The sequence below is a fragment of the Aphelocoma coerulescens genome, chromosome 3, assembly GCF_041296385.1.
Source record: "Aphelocoma coerulescens isolate FSJ_1873_10779 chromosome 3, UR_Acoe_1.0, whole genome shotgun sequence".
In the NCBI taxonomy this organism is placed as follows: domain Eukaryota; kingdom Metazoa; phylum Chordata; class Aves; order Passeriformes; family Corvidae; genus Aphelocoma; species Aphelocoma coerulescens.
The window spans coordinates 94,159,651-94,175,582 of NC_091016.1; the positions used below are offsets into that span (position 1 = coordinate 94,159,651).

Below are 15,932 nucleotides of genomic sequence, written 5' to 3' on the forward strand. Positions count from 1 at the left end.
AAGGATACCCAGACTTAAGGATGACTTTGGTAAAACTTTTTTCCTGATATAAGTACATAACTCTTTAGATTGGGTTTTCAAGATGAACATTCAGGATCACAAATTCAGGATTCATACACAACACACAATTCAAGATACACTTCTGGGGTTTTTTATGTACTTTTACTGAATGTGCATTTCCAAACCCTTACAAAGACTGTACATAAATATATTTTTATTTTAGTATTTCTCAATTGTTGCTCTTCACAATTTTTTCAGCTGTAATTAGCCTTCATGGTGTGTCTAAAATACAGATGTAGGTTATCAGCCAGTAAAAAAAGCCACAAATCAAATTTCTGTGTTCAAGTTTTTAGGATAGTTTGTGCTGATGCTGGAAATCAGCTCCCAAATTCTGTAATTACTTCTAACAAGATGCAGAGCATTTGATCTGAAAAATCCTTGATTTGGTCAGTAAATACACTCATCTGAGACTGTGAAAATAACTGAGATCACATGCAAAATATATCATTGGCACCAACAGATGGTAAGTTACAGGGAGTCAACATTTTCTAAGGAAGGAGGAAATGAAAAAAATACTTACTACTGGAAGAACAAGAGTCCCAAAGGTATCTGAACAAAAAAGAAGAAATACCACACAGTCAGAAATCTGTGAGATTAATAACCATAAACTTACCAAAACATCAACATTATCTTAGAAGAGCAGTGCTCCTCCCCCTACACAGCTGATGGAAGATGTGAGATACCTGTTGCACTGCTGCAAACATATAAACATCAGCCTACAGCAACATTACTTCTGTGTTTGGTGGGGGCTGGTTGTCCATGTTCACTGCTTGAACATTTTTCTTTACATTCACAGAGACTGAAACACTTTTATGATCCATTCAACCCTCTATGCCACCCAAGTTATTTCCCATTGATTCTGCAGCCCAGGTAAAGGCTAAAATTTTTAAAATAATGCACAGGATTTATCACCCTTAAGCAAATGAGCACCCAGAATTAACCTCACTGCATTACGTCACCATGGGAAAAAGTAACTAACATATCAATATATTTGGGTTAATATAACACTGCTTTAACTGTTTTAGGTAATGTGGTCTCAAATATTTTTAGAATCCAAATAAATGTCCTGTTAAACTCATTACATCATGAAGCCATTAGTACCACAGCTCTTATCTTAATTACATAATGTATTATAGAATAGAACAGAACAGAATAAAACAGAACATTCCAGCTGGAAGGGACCTACAATCATCTTATGGTCCGACTGCCTGATCACTTCAGGGCTCACAGAAAGTTAAGGCATGTTTTTAAGGGCATTGTCCAAAATCCTCTTAAACACTGACAGATTTCAGACATCAACCACATGCCTAGGAAACCGGTTCCAGTGGTGGACCATGCTCTCAGTAAAGAAATGCTTCCTAATGTCCAGTCTGAACCTCCCCAGTGCAGCTCTCAAGCATTCCCACACCTCCTACCACTGGATACCAGGGAGAAGAGATCACACCTCTCTCTCCACTTCCCCTCCTCAGAAAGCTATAGATAACAATGAGAGTGCCCCTCAGCCAGACTAGAGAAACCCAAAGTCTTTAGCTGCTCCTCACAGGATGTGCCTCTGAGCCCTGTCACCAGTTTTGTCACCCCCCTCTAGATGCACTGAAGGACTTTCTAAAACTGTGGGGCCCAGAACTGCAGAAGAGTACTAAAGGTGAGGCAGTACCAAAACTGAATGCAGTGGGATAATCACCTCTCTTGATCAGCTGGGGATGCTGTGCTTGATGCACCCCTCAATTATATGGTTCCCCCTTTTGGCTGCCAAGGCACACTGGTGACTTGTATTTGTTTCTGCTGATTCCATTCAGTTAGACCTTTCTATATCTCCTAAAAAGCAATGGGTTTACACCTGTCTTTTACTCAACTGTTTCCCAGAGTAAGCAAAAAAAAAATTATTTATTTATTAATGTCCTTCTTGATCCTGGACCTAAAGGCATTCCAAGATGAAGTAATCACTTGACCTCTGAACTTCAATAAATGTTAGTTTTAGAAGTCAATGAATTCTTTCCTTTGACAGTGGCAAACAGAAGGAATCTCAATGAACTGAATACAGGTTGCCCTGACTGTTGCCACACCACTAAAGGAAAAATGCTATCCAGCATGTACCATCTATTCAAATGATAAACTGGGTTAAACCAAATGACTCACATCCCACAAATGAAGTTTGTGGGTAGCACACTCCAATACTTCATTCTGGTATTCAAAAGCTTGACAGGCATGGGCAATACTGTGCCTAAGGAACACAGTTCTTTCCACAACGTGCTAATGTTGCTACTAAACCTACATTTTTTTTTTGTATCATCTTTCTCTCCACTTGAGAAGCAACCATGCAGTCATTAACTCTTGAGGAACCCCACTGGCCTTTGATGCTTTCCAGACAGGAGTGTCCAGCAAAATACTTTTCTCAGCAGCCAGTGGAGACTGCCCCAATTCACAGCGGCAGGGAGCCCCCACACTTGGCCAAGGTTGCTTGGCACACAGGGCTACAGGACAACTATCAGCTACAGGAGAGGAATTACAAACTCCTGCAGAGTACCTGATCCACAGGCAATGTAAACACCTCTAGGCGCACTGATGTATTTATTCCCAACACCTACCCAAACAACCCCATGCCCAAACAACTGCACTTAGAGACATGATTTTAGTTAAAGGAAACTTATGGCTTCCTAACTCAGGAGAGGGTAAGTTATTGTTAAGTAGGAAGAATTTTTCTTAAGGGAATTATATTTCACTGTAAAGGGAGCAAGATGCACAGTAACTAGCAACAGAAATGGTACCAAGTTACCTCCTGAAATTTCTCTCAGTTATACACTAAAACTCTAACCCTCCTCTTTTTTCTTTCCCTGTGTGAAGTAAGGCTGTGCTAAAGCCGGGGTCTGTACAACCACAACCCATAACACTGTGTCACCAGAGAAAAAAAAAAAGCCTTTGTCACTGCTGATAACTGGTTATTAACAAGGAATAGAAACCATTTATCACATGTGTCTGAGAGGATATGCACATGGTTAAGTTCTGCTACGCTAGCTTTAATCTAACCCACACAGCTAATTACAGCAATGGCTACAGGAGTGACTTCAGTACACTGGGAGACACCAACCACAAATCTGGTATTTGTACTATAGCCCACCCCACAGGGTTTCTATTTCCATCTTTACCCCACCAGTGCAAACACACTGGTACCCACACACTGCAAGAGCAGAGTGACAAGGGGAACGGCTGCACAGTGTCCTGTACAGCATCTTGCAGCTTGCAAAGCAACCTTAACAGGGCAGGCACTTCAAAGCTTTTTCATCAGGGTAGTGCCTTCTTGCCTCCACCTGCTTTGAGAACAAGTGGCATGCAAAAAACCAGAAATCTCATGGCAGGGTTTCTTTCCTGTTCCCAAGGCTGGGAGATCTAACATCAGGTCTGAGCTAGGTACAACTGTGATGGCAGATGGGGAAAGAGTTGGGGAGGAGGGAGATTTATATCACAGTTGCATTTGTGCAACTCAGAAAGGATTTACCTTCTGAGGCAGTGCTAGGGAGCCACAGCCTCCCTGGCTGCTGTGATAAAGCCCAGAGCGCTAATTCCCAGCCAGTGAAAATCATAAAAGAGGCTCCAGGGCATGAGGTAATCTTCCAATTTATGTCACTACATAATTATTTTGCTAGGAATTGAGCAGCCTGGGCAGATCTGAAATTCTTTAGCATTGCAGTGGATCCCCCTGTCATGAAAGATTTTCCCATGTTCTCAGAGACTATCAAGCTGCAGTCAATTCCCTGGAGCTCTGCTCAGCTACGCCTAGGGATGACTTTGGACATGCTCAAGCAAGAGCTATAGGCAAAACGTTTCCTTTATGCCAATGCTGAATAGCGGAAATTCACCAATTTTTCTCATCACTTGATGAATTAAAGTTGTATTTAATCATACAGCAATTTCAGGTTTATAAGGAATTAACCATGGTCCAACAGCTAGCACATAGCACTGCCCTGCTGCAAGCCCTGCTATCATGCAGCTGACTTTTACCCACATGCAGTGTGTAACACTTCCACATGAGATCAGTCAAGTCTGGTGTCTACTGTCCCCAGAAATGGCAACAGTCTTCTATCTTCTTCAACACATCCCTGCAAAGAATCCCTTCAGTTATGAAATACAGGTAACTAACTCCAGGCAGAAGAAGTAGGTTTAGAAGGGACCCAGAACAGCTAAGCCACCTACACCAAGCACTGCAAACCACAAAACACTTCCTCCTGATTCATCCCATCTGCTCTCCGCAGCAGCGGAGTCACCAGCACAACTGCAATGGGACATAGCAAATGGGAACAACCAGGCAAGTGCACAGGTCCCTGTTACCACAAGAGATTAGTTACTGAAAACTTCCAGCTGGAAACCACAACTTGGTTTTAGGGAGAGACAGGAAAAATTCAGTGGACTGTTCTGGACTAATCTTGAAGACGGTTAAAAAACAAACTACCAAAAATCCCAACAGAAGCCACATGAGCCTTCAAGAAAAAAATATCTTTCCTCATCATTTGCAAAACCATTTCTTTCACAGAATTCCTGAGGCTTGTACTGTATTCCTTCAATAAATACTGCATTGAGAAAATACATGGAAATACAGTGAAAACAAATGCCACTCTCTCCTGCCTCCTTTTCCTCAGAATCCTTGGCATTTAGGATTTTCCAGTAGAAGAGGAATCAAAGACAGTGTGGGAGTGACATGTCACCAGTATAGATGGCAGGAGAGAGTGGCATTTGTTTTCACTGTATTTCCATGTATTTTCTCAATGCAGTATTTATTGAAGGAATACAGTTTTTTGGAATACCATTTTTTGTCAGTCTAACAGTATTATTATCAATAAAGCAAATAGAAAAAATTCTATGTAAACACATGCATGCTTTTTTCAGACTTATGGAGAACTGCACAAACAATGGTATCTTAAATTCTTCCCACTTCATGGGCCTGACCCAAACACAGAAACTTATGCTACCTCTTCTTGAGATGACACCACTAGGAATACTCATAAATGTTCCAGCTTCCACCCCTAAAAAAGGACAGAGGTTTGAGAAAAATGGCTGTATGGCTTGGCACAGTGAACTAGAGCTTGTGCCAATATACATCAGTAAAGTAGCACTTCAGTCTCTCATTTACATAAAGTCAGCACTGACTGTATATTCTAGCTCATGTGGCAGTTGTTGCTACAAACAAATTTTCTCACTTAAACTTTTCTACCTATGTCCTCAATCCTTCTTAGTAATGTGTGAGATCAGAAAAATTATAACTGGAATCACTTCAGATTGATTTACTGAAATGATGCCACATCTTTTCTCTGGCAGCTGTGTTCATATATCTATCCATGCTTAGGAAATGTTTACAGAAAAACATTTTCTTTGGAGTGGCAAATGGAGTTATTTTCTACTGCTGAATCTATTTCAAAAACTCACATCATATAAATAAAAATTTGTGTTCTTCAATGTCCTTCCAGATTTTTATTCCTGTCCAAAATATATACTCTTTTTGTGTTAAAAAAAAAAAAAAAAAGGAAGCAGTAATGCCAAGGCCTAAGCTGTCCAGGAAGTAAAAAGCACTTATTCTTCAAAGACAACCTGCAAATCTGTTGAGTTCGCAGTTTGCTTTAAAAACATTATACTCCTCATCTATCATGCTAAATCTATCACCCAAATTAGCACTGATCAGCTATGCAAACAGCCCAAAATACAGAGCTTGAGCCACTGCTGTTAAGTTATGGCTCAGTTTGGCCCAGATGACAGGAGGAGGGGCAATACAGCACTCAAACACGGAACAGGGATTGCCAGGGGATGTCAGCATTCAGGCTGACATCCAAAGCCAAATAAGGCCAACAGGCCTGCAGCAAAGGGGTATAACTTACTCCAAAAAACCTCCTAAGGCCTGTCTGCCAGCACTACAGACATTTCCCTCCACAGCCGCTTCCTACCCTCCTCCCTATTTCCTCCACCCCCTTTCCTTTTCAATTGTTTTTGCAAACCTGGAGGCTAAAAGCGCTCCAAAATTGTAAAGGGGGAGAGAGAGGGGCAAGATAGCCGTGCTACCTATAGAGAAAGATGTAAAGGGACAGGAGGAATAATCTAATCTGGACCAAAGTTTATCACCTGAGGGCCTGGTCAAGAGACTGGGCATCACAGCCCTAGAGGACGGAAGAAAAGCAGAAGAAGCACTGTCCTTCCTCTTCTCTGCCCCCTGACCACAGCATTCTCTGTGTCTTTCCACCTTACATGGCAAAGGAGTCATGGTACCCCCCCGTGCTTGTCCCTTCTATTGATTCAGCCATTCTTCTCTTGTCAGCATTGTCAGCTCTACCCTTGAGGAAAACCACCATCTCCCACCCTCTCAGACCAACAGATACTGCCTATGGCTGGGCACCTCTTCCCTTGCCCTGCTAAGTCCATGATCCCTTCCCCAAGCAAGTAGCCTGTTTCCTGATAACTGGCCCTTTTTAAACCTAAAGCACAATTCAGACATGTGATTCCTCACTCAATCTTCTAAAGTCAACCAACCAACTCCATGGATTATATTATTATTACCACTTTCAGCTGAGTAGACAGAGACCAGCCAGTTGCAAGAACACAATATTTAGAAAACATTCTCTGGTTTATCCAAGACACTGCATGCTGGGTAGGAAAACAGAACAGCTTCATATCTGCAAAACTAAATAATCTTTGTAATCAGAGACCTTCTGAGAGCTATCCAGGCACTACCATTGCTTAAACTCAAGTACAGCCTCTTTTCAACTTTTTTTCCCAAGACAAACCTAAAAAGCTATCCATGGACTTCTAGTCATGCATATGACATTACCACTGCCTACCATACCGTAACAACTATACTGCCATGAATTATAAATTTACAGCTGTTAGGAAGGCAATTCTTGAATACTACACAGGAAACGTTCTTGACATCAGATTCAGTCCATGAAACTATACAGACAATGCAGAATAATCTCAGACTTAAGCCTTTTACACAACTAAATGTGAAATACATTTCATCCCTTCGGTGACTACACACAAACACACAGGCATCTGCACATCCTGCTTTCAAGGCACTACTGGCCACCATTACTATCCACTCTGATATCCATGAAATAAACACAGACAAAGCCACTATTAAGGCAATTTAAAGCAACTGCAGTTTTTATTCCAACTTAAAACACAGGAAAATCACATTAGGACAAAATATGGCTAAGCCTGTACATGCTACACATTTGGCAGTATTAATACCACCCTCACCACATCAACTGCTGCAACTGGAGCAAAATTTCAAAGTCAAGTCACTTCTCAAACTCATTCACTGCAAATAATGCATTCAGAATCTACTGAAATTTCTGCTTAGAGGGAGTGAAAGGAGGAGGTTTGTTTTCATATTGGTTTTCTTCCATTTTCTGGAACACATTCAAAGTTTGTGATGACAAAGCCACATAACCTTCTTGAGGCAACAATATTATTTGAATATATAAATGTATTACCAGAGACTTCCTTCATCAGTAAATAAAGGCAATATAAATCCCTAACCATACAAAATAGGTACCTGGACTTCACAGCTATACCTCCAGGAAGCTGAAGAAGTGGTCTGTCACTATAGCCATGTTTTCTACACACATACTTACTTAGACTGCAGTGAATGTAGGTGAAACAGCATCATCTCTTGACACTTTTTATTCAGTCTCTGCTGACAGGATCTCAACTCTGCCTTCACAAACAGGTAGTCATGAATAGCACAGCATGGAAACCAGCAACACTGCCAGTGCTGACAGACATGAGGGTCTCATGAAAAGAGAGGTTGCCTCTGTATAACTGGAAACTCCCGAATTTCCCAACTGCTTGCTGCCTCCGCAGGTACTTCTATAACTCAGTACTTCAGCTTGGATCTCCTTCTAACTAGACACCACTAAGGACATCACCTTAGACCCATCTACTGTTAGCTCCCACTCTTTTCTCTTTGAAGCTACTTTTAATGTACCTAATAGTACATATAAGTATATAGCACACTTCTCTTGATACTTCACCCCAGTTCCTCCCATCTCTCCTCAGATGCTTTCCAGAATGCATGAGACTCCCAGGGTCAAACCAAAGTCTGTTTGGCTTAAGGTCCCATTTCCAGCAATGGTCAAGCATGGATACAAATATGCAGCTAGCAAGAATCTTTCTTGCTTCTTTCCAGTCCTGTGAGATATTTTTCTCTCTCACAGAAGATATTAGTAGAGTTCTATGAGCTATGAACATCTGCAACCTTGCAAAGCTTTGTTTATGGTACAGTAGGAAAATATTTTGACAATGGGTGTTTTAGGATTTTAGCCAATCACCCCAAGGGGTGGCTGATCCTTTGACCAATTAGACTATGAAGAAAAAGGTCTATAAAAGAGTTGTAAAACAATTAAATAAAGGAATCTTGCTGCACATTGCCTGCCTGCTGGATCTCTCTTCTCCTCCCTACCACCGCGGGATACCACGATAGTCAAGGACAGACATCTGAAGAGCGTAAAAACCGAACAAGTACATAGTGACCTCTCCTGGGTACTCTTCCCAGCCTGTGCAATGTGTGTGTCTTTATACTGGGCCAATCCTTCATGGACTTTTGTCTTGTAAATTTGTGCAATCGTGTTTTCCATCCACAACTGGGACATGGAGTTCCACAATTTATTTTCATCTCATGTGAAAGCCCATCTTCTTCTGTCAGGTTTGAACATGTCTCCTGAGAGATCTCCGATCCTTCCCTCTGCTTTCCCTGGCATTTCTCCAGTTGGTTTACAGGCTCGATGATGAGTGCCAAAAATCAAGCACAGCATTCCCCAGGATGCCTAATTAGGCTGCGAAGATTACTAGAATAATTTCTCATCGCTTACAGAAAATACTTCTGTGTATACCTTTGAGTACAATATTCACCTTCTTTTTTGAGCACCACAGTATTATTTACAAGCCTTCACCTTCTGTTACCTTTAAACCACCACCCCCCCTATATACACATCCCCCTTCCTGCAGGACTGTTCCTGCGCCTTGTTCCCCATCCAATAAATGCATGTTCTTTTATTCATCAACAAAAGCAGAATTATGCACTAGTTCTAATGATCACACTCCAGTTTTTCCCCTAATCATTTCTGGTATTGCAAAATGCATTCAAAATCTAATCCTTTCTCCAGGTGTCCTTACCACCCCTTCACTAATCTAATATACATTCTCCCTTTTTAATTCATGTCAGTCATACTGAACAATGCAGTTTCAGGGCAACTCATTTCCTGTTTGAGAGTGAGCCACTTAGACTTACTTGATCCAGCCACAAACATATTAAATAAATATTTCATGCTGTCCCTGCCTCCCCAGCTGGCTTGTCAGAGTGCCATGCCAGACTATCAAAAGCCTTAGTAAAATCAAAATCTAACAAAATCCTGCTTCTTCTCCACCTTTGCCAACCCATGGTGCAATACATTTTATTTGCAGGTTTTCAATCTTCCAGAACCTCTCTGTTCACTCACGCTCTCAAACCTTCACTAGCAGATTTAAAATTATTTCAGTCAATTCCTTAAATATTCTACAAGTAATTTTATCAGGCCTAAACACCTAGTTTACCAAAGTACTCTTAAAACTGTTCCTCCCCTTCCGTTATTTTAATTCTTAAGCCTCTTCCACAGCAGTTGATCTTAGTGAAGCCTGAAAACTTACTGCCTCTCAGCATCATTAATCATCACAGTAGCAAGCCACAGAAGTAGCAACTGTTCTAGTAAGAGTAGCAAGCCACACCCTTTGCTAGCTTTGTTGCTACCAATATGGTATTTAAAAACCCTGCCTTACTATGCTTCACATGATTTCATACTGTAGGTTTGGCCTTAGCAGTTTTGTTCTTCATTACCCATGCTATTTTTTTAAGTTCCTTTGTAAACTGATTTCATTTACAGTTTCTACATACGGTTTTCCTTCTTTCTGTTGTTTTTTTGGCCAGTTTAGATCATGTTTAGTTACTTCATTTCTTACCTTTCTGCTCTGTTAATGTGTACTTACCCTTTTAGTATGAATCTCTCAGGAATTTTCACCCTCTGCTTCTCTTCTTGCTTCTGACAGCATGTTACCTACCAATTCCTGTTGTTAATAGTCATCATTTCTTTTTTCCCTAATTCACAGCCTTTAGTTTGCTCTTCTCTCTCCTCCCTTTACTAAAAGCTGCAACGCCCCTCCAGCTCACAGTAGCAACAGGGAATCGCACACTAGGACACGTAATAGTCCCTTGTCTGTATGAGTCGCCCCACTGTCTCCATTTCTATTTTATCCTACCCTTCTGAAGGTACTGTGAAACAGCCTGTAGTGCTCAGTCTGCCACACCCTCCCTGGCTGGGTCTCGGCTAAGAACATGGTGACCAGAAAAGCCTCATGTACAAACACGTAAGCCTTGAGTAACAGAAGGACTCTTTCCCTCAAATCTCAAGCAGCATCCAAACAATAAAAAAAGCTCAAGTACTGGGTGGGATCATTACTCCCATTTTTCTGCAAACAATTAATGGGCCTGTCAGCAAGATGGATTCAAAAACAGGCACAGAAACCTGTTGGGTTTTGTTCTTTTATGTTCTTGGGTTTGTTTTTTTCTTTTATGTACTCCAGCAATCTGAAAGCCCATAAGAGAGCACCTTCTTCTCTACCACCTGAGTCATCTCTGGGTCCAGCCCCAACACCTCCTTCCCAAAAAGTTTTCCTTCATTCTGATTTTGCATAGGTTACGTGCATGTGCTGACTATTTAACAACTTATTTTTCAGGAGGCACAGCTACACATATTTTTGGATATGGAGGTTATGGATGCAAAATCACTGCTGCAACTCCTACCCTCTCACTGTTTGGCTTTTTAGGCATTGATGAAAAATTAGGCAGAAAGGAAATGTTCCACTAAACTGCCAGCAAAACCCTTCACCCCACAGATTTTCAGCACAGACAGCACAGTTGCCAATAACTCAGTCAGTTTATCCTGACATAAGGTGCAGAGACAACTCAAGGTTACTAACAGGGATTGGTGGTTTTCGGCCATTCATTCCCATTTAGGTGTTACTTTACAACTTACTATTCCTAGTGTTTCTCACTGTTTCTCACACTGACATGGTCAGAATCATATTATTAAGCGTGTAAAACATGCCTTCTGGTAAAAGGAGATTTTCCATTGTCTATATGGAGGATCACTACATGTCTGAGCTTGACAAACATTCTCACGAACTATCATGCTTCATAAATCCTAGCTGAGTATTTACCATGCTCTAGCTCAGTAACCTCTGTTAACAAGTAAATGTACTCCTCTCTAGAAATACAGAAAAGCAGCATATATTAATTAACATGTACAAGTAATTTACAAACTGTGCACATTGCTGTAAACCAAATTCTTCAGTAAGTTCACATAATTTTCACTCAGCATGCCTTAAATACATTATGTTGTACCTTAAATACCAAAAGCTCTAACTAATTAATCTTATTCTTTAGAATTAAAAACATTCACACTGTTGGGCAAGTGATGACACCTCACCACACGTGAAAGCTTTTCTGAAAACAAGTTTTGTTTTCCAACTTATATGCTACTTATTCTTTCCAAACCATTCTAGCACCAACACCGAAAATACTTTTCAGAACCTCTCGCAATTAAGGTATAAGGTTGCTCATACACTAACACACACGGCAATGTCTGGGTAGCAAACCCTGTAAGAAAACACCTCCTGCCAATTCATACTACATCTTTATTGTTAATGACTGGATAAATATGCATGGCAAGAGTCACTCTTCACTGCAATCAGTACAGATCAAGCTATTCATGCAGGGAATTTAACTTGTCCATCTGCTATCACCATAATTTCTTTTTTGCTATTGTGACACAGAAAACCCAACAGCTCCAACTGCACATCAGCCATCGTTACCCCTCTTTTCAATCAGGGTGAGGATCTTTCTGATACTGCAGCTCCACAGAAAGTGTGTCAAGGCTTGGTACACCGCACACAAACAGCTTCAGTTAGTGCTTTGTGTTCTCCTGGAGTCTGCTCTAGGCAATGGAAACCTGTTATCTCCTGGTGACGCATTCTTTTTTTTTGGATTATGCTTGCTCACACAAAGTTTACCTGTAGCAGCAACCTCCCCCTTGCAAACATTTAGTTGGTTTGTTTTCACTATATTAAATGTAATTAACTTAACATCTGTACCAAAATATTGGTCCTAAACAATCTCTTTTCTATACAGCACATTTGGATTCTGGAATACTGAGCCAAGCTCAAAATACCTTTAAATGTATGTGCATGCACACTCTCTCCTTCACTCCAAATACCCTCTAGCCAGTTATTAATATTTATTTTCCCTTTGTTATATAAAAAGCACAATAGTGATGGGAACCAACCTCCAGTGCTGAAGTGTTCCCCTAACAATTTCCCAAGAATCACTCAGATATAAAAATTCCACTTCCAGCAATATTAGAACAGTAAATGTTTTATCAACCATCAGAGGGCAAACACTCTATTTCTTATAAAAAGCAAGAGTTATATTATAGAAATTAAAAACATCCATGCCTCTAATACAACAAGGTCTTCTCATGGAGCTAACTCAGAAACTTAGACCAGTATATGCATCATATTGAGCCACTGGCTAGAGAACCAGGCTGAATCATTAATTTAAGGCAACTGCAGAAGCATTTGCCAGACAGGTATGTAATACCTCTTACACTTAGGTACTTGAATGAACTTGGCCTGCCAGATTAAACATCCCTAATAAAAACTGCGTCCTCAGCCTGTCCTATGTCTCCAGCATCCGATTTCCAACTCAGTTCCATCAGCACAAACGTTTGCACATTGAACCAGGGGATCTGTCTGCCTAAAAAAACATTCAAACAAAATAAAAACTTTATTTTTCAGTCAGATCAGTTTCTCAGAGCAGTTAATCCCCTGCTTTTGCTGTCACCATGCAAGGAAAACTACAGAGCATAATTGAGCCAGGTTAGGCAACAGTGCCACTGAATGTGCAGCCTAACCAAGGTAGGTATTCAGTGACAGATAAAGCAACATTTTCTGGGCACTAATATATGCAGCAATTATGTAATTTAAAGAAAATTTTGTGTGCCTGGAGATATGCTTGGGTTTTTTCCTTCAACTGCAACAGCTGGCTTGAAAGGTTTTAACAAGCCATAATAGTCACAGCCTAAGCTCAGCTATAACAATACCACTTCATACTTTAAGATTGCTGTGTTCTCCAATGAAAAAATTAAAGATTTATGTTCTTATTCTGACAAGCTGCTTTTGCTTCTCTCTGACCATTTGCTTTCTCTCTGAGGCAGAACTAATCCACACCTGTAGCACCTTTGGATACACGTCTTCAAGACTACATACTCTTTTACAGGGCAGTTCCCTTGCTCCTAGCCCTTAACAGTTTTGCTTACATATTAGTTCACAGAAAACAAATGACTAACAGATTATATAACCTGACTAGAAAAGAATTGATGGCCACATACTAAGTGTTAAGAATTTTGCAAGAGGAAATATCCTGTATGCTCAGCATTCTCTTCTGTTTCACTTACCAAGTAAAAAAGCATAGAAAATTTAAAGATAGATTTAAAAGACAGGAAGATATTAGAAGTTAGTAATGCACTATAGCATTTGTCCTTTTTCCTCACTGTATCCAGTCTGATACAGTATCATACCTGTTCCTGATAACCCACTGTTCATTCTGACTTCAGCAGCTTCCAGTGTCAAGCACTATTCTGTGTGCTCAAAAGATAGAGACAGCCACATACTTTCAGAAGCTTGGAATTAGCAGTTGCTTGTCTGGCTTTTAATGTTGAGAAGGACAAAAACAGACAGGTTGAAACTCATGCAAGGCTCACTGAATTCTATGTCAAAGCAGAACAGAAGCAGGAAATAATAGCCAGTATAGTTAGTGGAAGAAAAGGAGAAGGCAATTTATTTTCTTTTTAAAACTTTGGCTTTCAAAAGAAAACAGTGGAAGTTAGTTGGTTTAGGTTTGTTTTGGTTCTCTATCAAAATTTTTTGATCTGCTCAAATGCACTCCATCACGCTCAAAGCCTCCATCTCCTCTACAGGCTGTGAAGGCTTTGAAATGAGGGTGTAATGCTTCCAACTAAGGCATCTACATTAAGACATTAATAGAAGAATTACACAAGCAGTAAAGAAAGTGCCTTATAGCAGGGTAGATTTTTCAGTACCTCATGCTGCCCTCAGACTTGCTACTTTTAACAAATAAAAAGCTAGAGTTTAGATGTCATTTATACTGCCTCATACTAAGAGCAGTATGAAAGCTGGACTGTCCATACAAAATATTTTCTTTCTCATGACGACAAATCTCAGGCAGGATATCACTATGCTTCTGCTGCCAGCTGACCTTTCTGAAAAGGAACATTGGCCAGGATATCTTAACTCTTCAGAACTCCCACCACATCCACTACCCCTGCCTGGTGGCATAGAGTAAATCAGTCTCTTCTCAGGTCTACTTATCTTCAATTCCCAACCTCTCCACGATTCAATTCCTGATCCTTAAAAATTCCTGCTCCTTCAAATGCATAGAGCTTCCAAGTGTCTGACACAGTCATCTTCACTTTCCTATGGTCCTCAGGTTGTTTTTTTCTTAGGGCATGAAGAAGCAGCTCCAGTTGCTGTATTACCTTGTTTGTTCCACCCATTCCATTCTCCCACATGCTTCCACTTTGCACCTTAACAAGTTACCAGTAAGGAACTCTTCCTCTAGTACTAAAGTGGCCCCACTACATTGACCAGAGTACTTCCTGGTACCTCAGAAATCCCACATCCATCCCACTTTGCTACTATACGATTATTTCAGAATTTACTGAGAGTTAGCACACCCATGCAATCACTCATATCCAGCTCAGTTGCCCAACTCCAAACAGAGCCAGCAGTGTGCAAGGCTGTTTTCCCATAGCGACTCCTACTTGGTAAAATAAATTCCCTATTTTAGTACCATTTAGAAGCTGTGATATTTTGGGAGGAAGAAAACATTTCTGTGAGAAGGCAAACTGAAAAACTTCCAAACCAAGTCCATTCTTTTTCTTACCTTTCTCGAAGACCATTTCCCTGCTCAAGATAGTCTCGTTATCTCTGATCACTTCTCCCTTTACGGTGACCTGTGCTGGGCTGTCCTGCAGCAGGGCTACCCCAACAGTAAGGTTTGCTCCAGGTCTGATGTTCCAGGGAACTGCCACAAGGAACGTAGGTCTGGAAAGTCCAAACAGACAAGAGGGAGAAATGGCAGGGAGTGAAACACACTCTCAAAAAAAGTAAGCGCGTCCACGTAAAGACATACGACACATGCTACCAAGGTCTTCTGTTGCTCTCCGCTACGGAAGCTGGAGGTGATGCTCACCCCCGGGTGCTGCGGGTGCGCAGGACGGGGCACGGGCAGCGCTGCTCTGCCCGCTGTCGGCGCCGGCTGCCAGGCGGGCGCCCAGGGAGCCCCGGGAAGCGCTGCGCTACCCGCGCAGCCCCCGCGCCGGGCGGGAGGGAGGGAAGGAGGGTGAGGCGTCCCGCGCCCCAGCCCGTCCCGGCCCCACGTACCCAGCCGCAGCGGAGCTGCAGAGGAGGAGGAGGAGGAGGAGGAGGAGGAGGAGGAGGAAGAAGAAGAAGCGGACATCGCCGCAGGACCGCGCCATGGCTCTCCGTGCGCCGTGGCCGGTGAGTCCCCCGCTGTGTGCACGGCCGGGGCCGGGGGTGTGGCCGGGCGGGAGGCGCCGCGGCGGGCGGGGGAGGGAAGGGAGAGGCGGCCGCTGCCCCAGTGCCAGGCACGCTCCGCCGGCGGCAGCCGCATGAGCGCCCGCAGGGCGTTCCCGGGGCCGGCCGGGGGAGCGGCCCGGCGGCAGCACGCATCTTTCTACACAGAGATACCCACGGGTGTGTCC

General features: G+C 42.0%; 1 protein-coding gene across 1 annotated transcript in view; it reads right to left on the reverse strand.

The window, feature by feature from the left end:
• Positions 1-15,932, reverse strand: part of CD109 (CD109 molecule) — a 73,149-nt gene that overhangs the window by 57,189 nt on the left and 28 nt on the right. Inside the window, 5 exon segments of the mRNA XM_069011315.1 lie at positions 581-609; positions 15,092-15,252; positions 15,592-15,767; positions 15,769-15,878; positions 15,881-15,932. Of these exon segments, the coding sequence (XP_068867416.1) occupies positions 581-609; positions 15,092-15,252; positions 15,592-15,767; positions 15,769-15,878; positions 15,881-15,932 (528 nt within the window).